At 35.6% G+C, this 15,479-nt stretch overlaps 1 protein-coding gene across 1 annotated transcript in view; it reads right to left on the bottom strand.

Annotated features, from left to right (window-relative positions):
* ARFGEF1 (ARF guanine nucleotide exchange factor 1) overlaps positions 1 to 15,479 on the bottom strand; it is a 111,625-nt gene that overhangs the window by 62,803 nt on the left and 33,343 nt on the right. The window contains exons 2-7 of the mRNA XM_019630307.1: positions 13,651 to 13,681; positions 12,962 to 13,118; positions 11,603 to 11,749; positions 9,637 to 9,816; positions 3,725 to 4,001; positions 623 to 733 (exon numbers count right to left, since the gene is read on the bottom strand). Of these exons, the coding sequence (XP_019485852.1) occupies positions 623 to 733; positions 3,725 to 4,001; positions 9,637 to 9,816; positions 11,603 to 11,749; positions 12,962 to 13,118; positions 13,651 to 13,681 (903 nt within the window). The remainder of the gene's footprint in view (positions 1 to 622; positions 734 to 3,724; positions 4,002 to 9,636; positions 9,817 to 11,602; positions 11,750 to 12,961; positions 13,119 to 13,650; positions 13,682 to 15,479) is intronic.

Here is a 15,479-nt window from a genome sequence, read left to right as displayed (position 1 = left end):
CAATTGTACTTCTAGAAGTATATGTAGCAAGGTACTATGCTTAGTCCTGTGCAAGACACTTTGAATTAAATACACTTCAGTGGACTTGTCTCAAATCTAACCCTATCTATATAATACTGTTCAGGAAGATGTGAGTGAAATTCCTAACAAAATTTAAGTCATTTTTTTATAATACATTTCATAAGATAGGAACTGGTTCTATACCACCTATGACTTGATCATGATAATGAAGGTATAAGAATCACCGATTTTTCCAACAAAGATATGAAATATTCAAAACCAAATCAACTGAAACATTTTCTAATTTATAAAGTTTAGCATACTTAGGAGGATGGAGAATATACCCCTGCCCCTCTTCCACCAAATACAAAATAAAAAATGAAATGGCATAACCATTTTGTTTTAATGGGGCGGGGAATAGTGGGTTTTCCATAATAAAGACTGTAACTGAAGCTGCAGGGGAAAAAGGAATGCTCTTCTATAAGCACAGATATTTAGATATATTTTCTACACATACTGATTTGAGAAAGAGCTTATATTTTTGCCTGTTTTAATCCACATTATAAAAATAGTCTCCATAGTCTGTTGAAATAATAAACCAACGTCGAGTGAAATAAACTACCTCCAACAACGATGTTCACCATTTCTTCCACAATGCTCTGTACGATGTCTTGTGGCTTTTCCTCACAGTCATGATTTTCTCCATCATATAATATATCATTTTTAGATAATGCTTTAAAAAAATCAGGAAAACATTATTTTATTTTGAAAACTTTTACTAAACATTTATAATGAAAAACTTTCTTAAAAATGGGTAAAAGACAAAAATTCAAATAAATGATACTAGAGGCAATTATATGTTAAACCTTCAAAGTTTATAACCAAACCAAATTTTAAAATATTTTATAAATTCACGTCAATTTCAACAGTGATTCATTTGACAAACTACTAAATTACACAACTTAAGTGAAATTTCTAGATTATTCCTTTAAGAACCAAAACTTTTAAAAGTATTTTGAATGAAACATTTCTAACATGTCTCACACCAAATAATATATTAAATGTAATTAAAGTTTGTTTTGATTAATTAGGCTCATCTTTGTGCTTTCATATAATGAGGTCCTTGAAGAAGCAGAGAGAGGGCCATCTGGGTCTCCACCAGTGCTTTCCAGCCCTTCCTTAATATTTATTCCCCAACAGAACCTACATATGCAACGTAAAACTAACTTTAGTAAGAAATAACTCATTCTCCAAGTTAACATTAATGAAAACAGATATATCTGCCAATCAGAACTTCTGAACAGCATAAGAGAAACTGATAAAATTTGGCATTCCAGTTAACTTGTTTAGACTACTGTAGATAAAAATAGGATTTCCACTGGGTCTTTGAAATGCTGAAAACTTATCAGGAAGGTTCAATTAGTACTTTAAGACGCTTTGGGACCCGGGACCCTGTTCTGAGAACCTCTGCCCTACACCAAACGGCATCAGACTGTATGTCAGCTGATAGCACTGCTGTCTGCACCCCTACTCCACCCCCACCACTATAAAGCATCATGACTTATAATCCTGGCTTCCAGAAGCCTGTCCTCCCTGTTGTTTACTGATCCTAATCTACTGTTTGCTGCATTCCACATAATACTGAATGCCACAAGGGGAAACTTGATAAGTAAGCATGTCAAATAAGTAACTTTACTTTATTTAAAAAAAAAAAATCCAAATACAACAGCAGTTAAGAGTCTTCTGTGGAGTAAAAACATGTAAATGTCTTGACAGATAACTTTTGCACAATTCTTAAACTTTGTATTTCTGTGCTCTAGTTGGTTAAAATTAGCAAGTCTGAAAATTAGGGTTCCAACACAGCTAAATATATGCAGTCTCTAAAATATGCACAAAATGACTGGTGAATCGAGAGTTCAGTTCTCATATAAATCATCTGACAGAAATACGTTAATATATTTATTTCACATAGGAAATGATTAGAGAATTATATCCAAAGTCACACAGCTAGTAAGTGACAGAGATATGACTCAAAGTAAGGAATCTAACTCCAGACCATGTTCTCTTAACCATGGTTTTCAGGTAGAAATTTCATTTATATCAGCTGTGGGAGAAAAATACCCTTAAAGCCAAAATAATTATGACTATGCCACAGGGAATGATGTCTTATTTATGATTCTGTATCCTGTAAGGTACCTACACTAGTATCTCTTACACAACACAGTAAGTTATTTCATTCCTTGGGTCTCATCCCATGTTGTTCCTTCTGTTGAAAATTTCTTAAATTTTCTACCTAGCCAATACCTACCCCTTTCCAAGAAGATTCAGCTAAAATATCACTTTCTCTATAAAGGTTTTTCCTAATTCTCCTCAGTTACATTAGACATGTCACTTTCAGGATATTTATCACATTATGCCTCATTTATACACGCCTGACCATCCAGGCAGACCACGAGCATCCTCAGAGCAATGGCTGCACCTCCATCAGCTTTTTAACCCTGAGTCCTAGGACAGTACCTAGGACAGAGTATGATAAACAAGTATTTGCTGCATGCATGGATGAAGAAATGAAGGAATAAATAACATTCCAGCTTTATTAGAGATCAGCCTGTTCAATCAGCTCCTTTATAAACTCACAGTGAAAATAAGGGGGAAATTTTGGCGAGAGCAGGCTAGAAAAATGCAAATTGGATAAGCAGTATAGATTCACTATTAGCTTGAGTACTGTGAATGCTTGGTTTATCAAAATTATCCCTTTTAAAATAAAGAGTAAAGTACTATTAAGCATAGTAAAAAACACCGATTTATGCCACTGCTGATGTTCATGCCACTATTACGTTATGGAAAAGATGTGGTTAAAAAAAAAATCGAAAGCTGAAAATATAGAAGTGTTTCCTCAAAGTGAAGTAAAAACACAGAATTCAGATGAAATAATGTAACTGAGTCCTAACCATGCCCACTCTACACAACCGCACCACACTGCACAGGCAACAGGACTGCCATCATTTTCAGACACCAACCAAAGGAGGAACAAAGGAAACACCCAGTTTTATAGAAAAGCTAAAACTGAGAATGTTTGGGGAGAAAATGCGACTATTTTTAGGGAAACTAATTTGTGAAATAAATAAATAAAATTTAATTTTTATAATCTTGTAACCTTTTCTTATAAATAAATTTACTTAGAAAAAAATACTGTCAGAGAACATCTCAATACAAAAATAAATATTTTTGTATGTTAGGTGGTAACTCAAAAGATTTCCATTTCTATTTAATTTCAGTACTTCTCTGACCATAATATTTTCTGAATAATATGATTTCCTAAAATTTTCAGTCACATTCCAGAAAAACTTGACTAAATAACCAGGTCTCATTTATTGTGAAACTAATTTAAAAAAAACTTAAGTTCCTATATAACATGCCAACAGACATTTATAACCCTCTTTAGTAACATATCTCCTCCAAAACAAGTCTATAAATCATACTGCTCTGAGGTTCTAATGAATGCATAGTATCGCTAACAGATGTCTTGTGGGTTGAAGTGAAATTAACTTTACCACCTAGAATGGAAAGTCCACAATTACCACAATGTGTCTAACATCCATTAAGTCATATTACTCTTTCCACATTTCTTAATCCAAAATGCATTTCGACACTCTTCTCTTAAAACACACATTACACCCCCCCCACCACCACCACCACCACAACCCCTTCTCAAAAGGATTACTTTCGGCTGCAGTTGCCTGATCTGCTTCAGTCTGTTCATTTTCTGCACTGGAAATATCAGATCCATTTTCAGGCTCAGTGTCGTCCTGAAGGCTTTTATCCACATCATTTGTGTGAGGATCAAGGTCTCCTTCGTGTTCCTGGGATAAGTGATCAACAGTCTGAGGTGGCAGGTATCGGAGGGGAGGGGACTCGGGCTCGTGGTGGCTGACTGGAGATTGTAGCAGATGCTGCTGCTGCCGGTGCCTTTCCTTTTCCATGTGTTTGGCTTCCTGCAGCTGGAAATAGAATAATTTCCAATATTTGTAAAGTAAGTGTTTAAAATTAGAAGGGATAATGTTACACAGAGCTATAAATCCTTTATATAAAGTGCCACTTTGTCTCTAGGACTATAAACTATAGTCCATCAGAAACAAAGAACATGAACTATACTAACACACAGAAACAAGTTAACCGTGGTTACTTCTTAGGGAAACGGAAATTGACACACAAGAACAGAGATGGAAGTCTTGCACTATATATCCTCCGTTCGCTATTTCTGGAGTTTGAATGATGTAAACATATTATCCACACAAGACAAAAATTAAAAACAAATACTGTTTAATAGCCTCAGAATAATAATTGGATTGCTGCCAATAATGGATTTACCTAAAAATCAAGTAGTTTCACTAAGGGAGAAGGAAAAGTCAATGGGGGAAATAAAATACACACTCTCATTTTTATTTATACATACAGAAACAAAGTCTAGAAAGATACGTAAGAAACTAGTAATAACAGTTACCTATAGGGGTTGGGGGTTAGGAAGGAAACTTTCCAGTGTATACCCGTCTGTACTACGTTCTAATGTCACCTTGCCAAACGTCTTTTAATTAAAATATAATAAAATTACATTTAATAAATAAAATTCCAATGAGTACTTAAATGTCTATGCCCAGTCACCTAACAAAAATGAAAAACCTCTATCTACAAGCATTCATTTTATTTTAGGGGACCAGTCATTATTATGTATATAATACTACCTGTAAAACTGGCTCACTTATAAGATGCTAAAAATAGTAACCACCAGGATCACAGGGCTTCATCTTTTAGTATTTTTTACTGCTTTTAGATACATCTCTTTTGGTCCTCAGAACCTAATAAGAATGATTCTCACAGAATTTCCACAAAGATGAATAGTTCACAGTGTCAAATATGAACATTTCATATTCCCTAGTAATATTCCAAGCTATGTAGAAATACCAAAATTATATAAATTTATAAATAAAATTTGAATTAAAAGATTTCAATGCCCGAAAGGTACAAAGAACCATAGTCTATATATACGGTCTAAATCCCTATTTTACAGATAAGGAAACTGCCTGGCATGACTAGTTACACAGCTGGAATCAGAACAGAATTCTCAGACCTATACTTTAGCCCATTCATGAGCAAGTCAATTTCCAAATTAACAGCAAGGAACCTATGACTTTTAATCCAATCCCACCCTTAGCCTAACTTCAGCCAATCGTTGCACCATGGGTTAGTGGGGGAAGCTCATGCTCTGGAATCACAGACAAGCAAGGTGTAGAATTCTAGCTTTTTCTATTTATTCCAGAGTTGTAGAAACTCAAGAAATATCCTTAAAAAAAGAAGAAATGTTACTGTATGAAAAAACCATTTAAACACTTTCTATACACTTCCATACTTTCTAGAGTCAGGTTTATCAACATCGGTGCTCTGACATTCTGACTGGGGATTCTTTGTTGGGGGTGCTGTCTGTGCACTGCAGGTGTTTAACGAGACCCCTATGCTCTAGCCCCTCTGCGCCAGAACACCCCAGACATGACAATCCAAAATGTCTCAAATGTGGCTTCAGGGACAAAAACCCCTCCAGTTGAGAACTATGTTCTAGAGAAAATAATTTAGCATTTTCTCCTTTAAAATAATCTTAGAACTGAACATCTTATAGTTTTATGGGGGGGGGGGAACAGGAGAAAGGCTATCAGTAGTACATGTAAGTGAATTAGACTTCTGGCTTAGAATTTTAGCAAATGTGTAAGTTAAATCAGTCTGCCCCCCCCTTATTTTCTCTCTCTCTCCTTTCCTACTTTTCTATAACTGTCCATAGCATAGAACTAAATATCCTTCATGACATGAAACATGTTCACAGCCTTTATCACAATTACGTACTTATTTGTGTGATAATCTGTTTAAGTTCACCCTCCCGTTCATTCACTTCTTTAAAAAAGCAGGGGAGCTATTATTTGTGGATGCCAAATAGTAGAAATAATTCAATGTTAATACAGAGGACAGTGACTGCATCGAGACTATAGTCCACCCTAGAGTACTATGCATCTGTAAAAAACGAATGTGGAAGATCTCTAAGGACTGATATGCAATGCTTTGCAAGGTATACTGCTAAGCGAGAAAGTACAAAAGAGTATATCCATAGCATGTGTGGCAGCCAGCCTTTCAGATGGCCACCAATGATCTCTACCTCTTAATTTTCGCTTCCTTGCACAGTCCCCTGCCACAATGCACCCTGCAGGGAAGGTCTGGGTGACCACTTCTGGTCATAAGGTAGACATTGCAGCTTTTGTCTTGCTGCTCTCTGATATCTACCCTGGCAGGAGCCAGCTGCCATGTTGTAAGCAGCCCTACGAGACTCACATGAGAAACTCGGGCCTTTCTGGCCAACAGATAGTGAAGAATGGAGGCGTTTCACCAACAGCCAAATGAGTGAGCTTGGAAGCTATTCTCTAGCTCAGTAAAGCATTTAAATGATTGTAGCCTGAGCTGACACTGTGATCCACTCAGCCAACTGCAAACTCATGTGAATCCAAGACACAAGCACCCAGCAGGGGGTGATCTGTTATGCAGTGATAACTAACAGGACGCTACCTTTTGTGTAAGAAAGGTGATACATGAAACCACACCTTTATCAGCTCATTTGTGCTAAAGAAATGCAGAAAGCTAAACTGGAAATGAAAGCAATTAGCTGTGTCCAAGGGGTGGAAAGAGGAAGTAAGAGGAATCCAGTGGCAGGAATGAGGAGGCAGCGGTGCTTCCGAGTACACCCTTATGTAGCTCGCACGCTTAAATCATAGCAATGTTTAACACACTCAAAACATTCACAATTAAAGCTAACCGGAATGTGAGGGGTACTGAAATGGGAAACATGCAGTAATACATGAATTTAATTATATTATAAAGTAATAACATTATCTCATAGAAAAGTGTGAAGAACTAACCTGAGTAACTTTGGAAAACAGTATTTGGAGTGGAAACTATAAGGCTAAAGACAAAAGAACTAAATATAAATGCTGTAATCCACTTAGTAAATTTGCCTTTCACAGTGGCATAGGTTAGCAATTATAAAACTATTTTGTGTGTATAACAGGACTGAACAAATAATGTCATAGAAAATGGAAGCTGTATGTCTCAATATTTAGAAAGAGGAAGTTACAAATAAAGGGAGAAGGCTGAAATGAACCCTGTAATGTTGGACTGGAATCACACGTATCAATATGACCACATGGTTTTTAATATATACAGATAGTCACACACAGGTGTGGGGACTAGAAGGTAGGGAGGTGGGGTGAATGTGTGTATTTCCTAGTTCTACCTGCTGAGAGGGTCTGGAAGCAATAACACCCCAGTGGTAATGAACACACCATGCTCCAATCGAAGTAGCCAGGGCTCCCTGTTGAAGTGGGTGACTCCAGGGCTGAAGCAGAGAAAATTCAAAATCAACCTACAACATCCTGAGATTCCCAAAAGGAGGTGCTCAAAAAAGGATGGGAGCTTGTCAAAAGGACACAAGGTCAAAGCTGCAATACCATGGGCAACAAAATAATGATAGCACTGGATTATAACCAATAGAATAAGATAAATATCTATGAATACAGATATAAAAAAAGTCTGAATAAATAGGAAAGAAGGAAAATAGTGTGGTTAATAAATACAGAAGGAGAGAGAAAAAAACAGACTCAACATTAGGGAAACACCACAGAAATAACTGTTGCCAACAAGATACACTCAAGACAGTTAAATTGGGGGTGGGGAAGTATGAGAAGGAAACAGGATCTCTGCATAGTTTTAAAATACCTCTCCCAAGATATCTATTAACTGCAAGAGAATAACTAGTAACTTTACAGTGGAAGAACCTGGCAGATACCACCTTAAGTAATCAAGGTTAACATCACCTTGATTAGTAGTAACTAATGGTAGTAATGTTACTACCATAACATTAGCAAGACATATCAACATGATACGTTCCTGACATGACGCACTGAAAAGGACACAACACTGCACAGAAGTATTCTAGCCAAAAATGGCCCACCTCAGCCTAATCATGAGAAAACATCAGACAAAGCCAACGGAGAGGGGCATTCAACAGAACTAATCAGTACTGAGAAACTGTCAAGAACGGGAGAAGGCCAAGACATAACAACTAAATGAATATTAAGTGCAAGGTGGGATCCTGGATCAGGTGCTCACACAGAAACAGGAACATTAGCTGGAAAATGGGTAAAATTCAAGTAAGGTCTGTAATTGACTTAATAGTATCATACCCGTGTTAATTCCTGCTTCTGATCATTGTAAAACGATTATGTAAGATGCTGGCATTAAGGAAAGCAGGGTGAAAGGAATCTCTCTAACATTTTTACAACTTTTCCATAAATTTAAAATCAGTTCAAAATAAAAAGAAGTTGGTTTTTAATTATGAGGACCTAGATGACATTAAAAAATAAATGATTCAGGCCGGCCGAGTGGCACGATGGTTAAGAGCTGGCTTGGGATGCCAGAGGGCCCCGGTTCGGATCCCACATATGCGGGCCAGTGACACTGCCCTCCACAGCTAAGATGCTGAACAACAGCTCAACCTGGAGCTGGGCTGCCATGAGTCGCCGGCAATAGCGTAGGCTGCAGCCCCTGCTGCAGTGGGTTGCCATGGGCTATCATGTGTAGCCAGCAGCCAGCGTGAGCGGCCAGCAGCCACCATGAGCAGCCGTCCAGAAGCCGGTGAATGATCTGCCTCACCCAGGAAGAGCACAATGATGGTGCCACCTTGGGGCAGTGAAGCAACGTCCTCCACAACTAGACTGAAGAACAAAAGAACAGCAACTTGTCTGTTCCCCTTCCCCGATTCCTCAAAGCTGTTCCCTTCACCCAAGTCCCCAATAAAATAATTTAAATAAATAAATAAGTAAAATGATTCTCTAGCTGATCTGTTACCCCCAAAATATATATTTGATCAATATAGATATATATTTTGTTAATTTTTTAAAGGCTCAATGAATAATTTTATACCAGAATATATCACATTAGGTAGTTTTATATGTAATCTACATTATGCTCATCTAAGCTTGAGTGCAATAAAAATATCAATTCATAAGCACTTCCATGAGACGGTGTAGAGGCCTGACCACCGCACTGTACATCTGAAGCTGCCATTGAATAATACTGTATGTCAACTATAATTTAATATATATATAGTCACGGGATGTGGAGTACAGTGTGGGGAGTGGAGTCAATGGAATTGTAATAGATATGTATGATATCAGGGGTGGAGGGGAGTGGATGGGGGAGGGGAGATGTCACTTTGTGAGGGGTGAAGTGTAATTATTGCATTGTTTTGTACACCTAAAACTATTAAAAAAATAAAATAAAAAAATAAACACTTCCATGAGGATGATGGCAATCAATATTGTCCAAATTCTATTTGTGAACTAAAAATATTTGTATCCAAAGTCAAACGAGTCAGTGAACCTCAAAACAAAACAAAATACCAAAGCTCTCCAGTAAATAGAACTATAAATGAAAGACATTCTTCTCTACAGACACAAATGATTTCATTATAACTTTCTGTAAACTCTTTCCTGTATTTGGTGCCTGCAGTGTTCTGTACAATCTCTCTTTTTTAATACTTACAGCTTGGTTTTCCATGCGTGCGAAGATAACATTTAGCATCTGGGTAAGAGTAGCTTTGGCTGTTGTCTGATTGATGAGATTTTTGCTTGCTAGATAGATATTGTAACATGTTCTCACAGCTTGCAGTACAGTTCCTTCATGAATTTCTATGTGTTGAGATGTTACTGCAGTAAGTAAAGCCTTAAAAAAAAAAAAAAAAAGTTAAAGCAATTTTCCACATCCAGAGTTTCAGCACAAAAATATATGAGTGTTTCTGTATTAGAATGAAAACTTGCAGACACCATCACCACTTTCGGGTACACACTAACAGGATTTTCAACATACACTAACAAAATTCCTACCTGCCTTGAATGTATCATCAACTGTTAGAATATTTTATGTTGTCCTCATTCTGGCAAGTTTCCACATACGTAATCCTCCCAAACCCAAAACACTAGAAAACCATTCATTCATTTCAACCCAAGGTTCACTTTAATATTTAATTTATTTATTAAAATGCACATTAAAACTCTCACAGTAGAGCACAGATACACTTCATACAATATATCTGCTGAGCTACTATAGATCAGGGGTTGGCAAACTGTGGCTTGTGAGCCACATGCTGCTCTTTGGGTAGGTTCCGTCTCAAAAGTTTGCCGACGCCTGGAAGAGCCAATCCTGTCCTATAATTTAAAAATTATTCGAGAGCCATAAATATATTTTTACATAATCACCATTATGTGAATAATATCCTTTAAAAATTTTATAAGTGAAACTATGCTAGTTTTATTTTCATTTTCAATTTTACTTTAGAGCCACATGTATGTACCCAAAGAGCCACATGTGACTCGCGAGCCGCAGTTTGCCGAACCCCGGCGGCTCTTCTGTCTCAACAGTTTGCCGACCCCTGAACTAGATTGTCAACTGGGAGGATACACACTGTGTCTTATTCACTTCCAGATTTTTCTGAGATCTTTTTTATAGACTGGACTCAATAAATGTGCTATTGTTATCGGTAAAGATGTTTACAAATGTTTTAGAATAAAGCATTTAAAATAATCTTAAGGTGAATCCTCCAATAAAGTGAGTAACTAATTTAGGAATTTTCTCACATTGTTACTTGCAATTTCCCCAAAGCAAGAGCTCATTCTTTTGTCCTTTTATGTTGGACAATGCTAAGCAGAGTCAGCACTGAGTAGATGCTAGATAAACCATGACTGACATAAAAATGCAAATGATAGGCCAAACTGACTGGGCAGCGTTTTTAGAATAAAGATTCCATATGACTTGTGAAATAAATACAGCTATGAAACTGAAAGGCTCAGAAGGGCTATATTCACATGTGAAGGAACACTTTATACATGTAAACTATTCAAAAGTACTATTAGTACAAGAAAATTATACCGGTATATAAATATAGCACCATTACCATTACCAGTAACATTAAATTTAATATTTATGACAAGATTGAAAACCTAACTGAGTGGTTTTTCTTTAAAGGAGTTAATCATCCAGGAATATCACAGCACAAACCCAGGACAGGGCTTAGCTGAGCAGGTTCAGCAGGTGCACAGGTGGAAGGGAACCAGGACAGGCTGGGCACAAGTAGTCCACATGGTGAAGCATGGGTCTAGAGGGCAGACTACAGGGGTCCAAGTACAGAAATAACTAGAGGGGTCACGGGGCCTTCACATGGGACCCTGAAGCTCTAAAGATGCAATATGTACAGAAAACTGAAAAACTCTGAAAGACTCTGGGGGCCCAAGCCTAACTTACGATCTTTAAAATAAGAGATTTGGAAATATAGTCTATTTCTAATGAACTCTTGACATTCAGCAACAAAATCCTGATATGGGGTCTAAAAAACACCCAAGTCACCTCTATTATACCGGGGAAGCACAAAATGACCTTTCCAATATTTTCAAGGTAAAAGCCTTTTAAGAAATGTAGATTATAAATAACAAATTCGCTTTATATTATTCATTACCTTTATTATTTGCAACTGAACTCCTTCGTCTGTTTGAGGGCCTTGGAAACAGCCACAAATTGTTTCAATAATTCTATCAATTAATTTTTTGCCTGGTGTTGTACTATCTGGAGCATTGCCAGTCAAGTGCCCATAAGCAATAAGTTTCTGAAATGAAGAAAATAAAAATCCTAATTAAGCTAACTCATATGTATACTATTAAATATACATTAAAATTACAATATACAATTGAGTATATATTAAAATTTTTACATAAACTACATTAAGGTATAATCAAAGCCAAAGCTCTACCAACTTCTCCTGAGCAAAGCTTTATTAGTTATAAACATGTGAAATTATTTACACTGGAATAACCACAAAAACAGAATCACTACAACAAAACCATTAGGAAATACTCTGAGAAAGCCAGGCCTTATTAGAACTTGTCTCTGGTGAGTTAGAATAGCTTCCTGCTTTCTATCTAAACATGACTGACACTGCTTTTGTGGAAGCTATCTTAACTCATTTAATGACCCCAAATCTCTTTCCCAACTGGATCTGTGTATTTGCAAAAAAACCCAATTTTCATACACTGGCTGCAATAATTCATGGATTTGTTCATTTATCATTGCCAGTGTAGCCCTGAAAGGCCTTCGTTTATTACAATTTAATTTTTCAAGGAAAACGAGGTCACAAATCAAACGATCTTATCCTTAACCTATCTTAAAAACAAATCGTAAAAAGAATTTAAAAATTAAAATAAATCATAAGGATAGTCTTCTCTTAATCACTGAATTGCTGGTTAAACAGGTATAATTCCCCAACAGTGAGAACACCTGAGAAGAGAAGGACCTCTCTATCCGAAGGTTTGCCTCACAAATATGTAAAACGAGCCCCGTGTGCATGTGTAAGTACAACAAAATGAAAGCCTTAATAAATTTTCCTGGCATAAGTGAAGGTTAGAGCTATACTCCAACAGTGAATATAAATACAAAGCTGTCAATAATACCGTACAAAATCTGTTAATTTGTATAAAATAGCAGCCATTTAGTAAAGTCATTTGCAAATAATGATGTATGTAAAGTCAGCAGCAGATTAAAACTTATGGTTTTTGCACTTCACTGATGGAAAAAGAAAAAAAATCAACACTTTCATTATTGATAAACTCAGTAAAGATTCTGTGATTCACTAAGCTAACTAATGATTTTTGTTACCCTTAAACTAATTTTTTTGCAACTATTACCGTCTCTGTTTAATATAAGAAACCATTTGGCTTCTTACCAAAAGGAGTATTAAAGGGTTTCACAAAAATGTCTGAATCATCAATGTTTAGAAACATTTAAATGAGACAGTATTTAGTTAATACCATTTTATACATACCTGTAAACAATCTAGAGATGTACTAACTATGCGGGGACATTTGGATTGGCATGCCAATTCAAAGGGTAGGAAGTACTTGTCTGCTTCAATGAAATTTGTCTTTGATTTCACTGGTGGAAGAGTGCTTGATCCAGCTTTTGCTTCTCCATGAGGAGGACTAAATGAAAAAGAAGAGTCTGATTACAGTGCCACGTTTATCATATTGATGATAAACTCATTAAAATACAGAATTTCAGTTCTAAAAAGAACCTTGTTAAACCAATATTCATCTTCCCTTATTTCATGAGAAGTTAGGTGATTTGCTACAGGTGAAAGAAAAGCTAGTGGCCAGAGTTGTGACTAAATGCAAGAAAAATCAAAGAAATTAAAGTAATTATTTATTTTATACAAAGTAATTTAGATTAAATACTTATTTAGTAGCCTTTCTAAATATGAATCAAAGTCTATCTAAACACTTTAAAGCATGTTATGGTATTTCAGAAATTCCCTTATATACTTATTTAGGAGATCTTTTTATATTTATAAGTAGTTTATAATTATATTTCTTAAATACCATTTTTTAAATTGATTTTATTATCAAGATCACATGCAGAAAATTTGCCATGCTAAAATATAGATAGATGACTGTATTATCTTGGCCAAGACAAGTTTGAAAATTATTTTTACTAAAGAAAAGAAACCCCACTAACCTCTGTTTTTCAGTTTCTGCTTTTATTTCCTCTGGGGGGAAAAAAGCATACATTAGAAAATTTGACAAGAGAAAGATTAAGTAATTTGGCTACAGGTTTCATAAACTAATTTGTAACTTCTATAACAAATTGGGAAACATGCAAATTCAAAAAACAATTAGGTACTAAAATTCTGTTGCAGCTGAATGTATTAATATACACAATTAATTTTATAAAACTATACAATTATATATTAACAACAATATGAATAAATACAATTGCAGATTACTAACTCCCAAATCATTTCCTTTTCTCAAAGTATTTTTTTTTGGTCATGTAACTATTTACATTAACCAGAAACATTAATATTAAGAACAGAATATTATGTATGCTGTGTTCAAGTCACAAAACATAAGGCACATGTCGAGTGAGGAAAAAAAACACAATGTACTACTTTTGTGACTATTTCAAAGAGAATATTAGGCCAAAACTATAACTTCCTGACCATGTACTTAAATACTAATATTTAACCAATTTTTCTACTTATGACTATACAAGACACTGTAAAATACACGTGTCCAATTTGATGGGAAATTTTCCCTTCTCAGTTTATAAGCGAAGAGGTAAATTAGATCAATACAAACTATAATAGAAGAGTCTTAAACTTCATTGATAGATTGGGGAATCTGCTTAATTGATTAAACTTGTTTGAAATGTGGAAAAAAGCATTTAAATGTAATAATAATTACTATTTTTGCAGCCAACAGTTGAGAACTTAGAATGTGCCAAGCACTGTTACATTTTACATGTACTAACACAGTTAAGCCTCGTAATAACCCTGTGAGGGCTATACTAATATATCTTCATTTTAAAGATTAGGAAATTGAGGCAGAGGTTATACAACTTGCGCAAGGGCTGCATGGCTTGGGTGTGTGGCCAATCACGTTTAACCAGGTTTCAGAATTAGGTAACCTAACTTCAGATCCTGGTTTTTCAACCATTATACTACGTAAGTGTCACAAGATCTCTGTTGAATGTACTGTTTCTCTGCTAATTCAGATGGTACTATATTACTTATTTATTTTTATCCCCATATTATAAGTTATGTAAGGCAAGCACCATTCAAACTGATCTCTGAACACTGAGAAAAATGTGTTAAATTTGGATATTATAAACGACTAGGCTAAAAGTTTAATAATTATTAAAAACTATCATGTACTGACTATATTAAATCCTTTATAAAGTGACTCTGTCAAATCCTAGATACATGATTTATTCATTACCTACTCTGTGCCAAGCACTTGATATCTGGTATTTCAGTCTATTTCTCTGTGGACCAAACCTCTTTCCATTATACTGGTGGTAGGAATGGAAGCGGAACGTAAAAATATTATCTGCAGGTATTTAAAATACTACTTAATAAAAATTCACAATATTTAACCTGCGTACAGCTACTAAACTTGTATAGTTCACCAATACATGTTATTAAAATAATTTAAATCACTTTTAAAAATACAGTACAGATAAGGGACAAATGGTGTATTTATTGCCACAAATCTTCATAAAAGAATTAAAACAGTGTTTTTCATTATTATGTTGAGTCATGATTTAAGAAGCTGGGGTGTTGCTAAAAATCAGGTGAGGTAGAAAAGAAGGTGTGAGACGGGAGGAGGCAGGGGGGAGGCAGCAGTCGCTGTGTAAGGCGCATTTTCATTTATAGAGAAAAGGGCATTCTGGTTAAGTAAATACTACATTAGTTCAGAAAACCAGAGGTAGCATAACATTTTAAGGAGCACTGTGTTTTGACACCACCTGTCACTAAATAACTGGTGACCGTGAGAAACCATTCT

Source organism: Hipposideros armiger, unplaced genomic scaffold (assembly GCF_001890085.2).
Source record: "Hipposideros armiger isolate ML-2016 unplaced genomic scaffold, ASM189008v1 scaffold_900, whole genome shotgun sequence".
NCBI lineage: Eukaryota > Metazoa > Chordata > Mammalia > Chiroptera > Hipposideridae > Hipposideros > Hipposideros armiger.
This window is presented reverse-complemented; position numbering and strand designations above follow the sequence as displayed.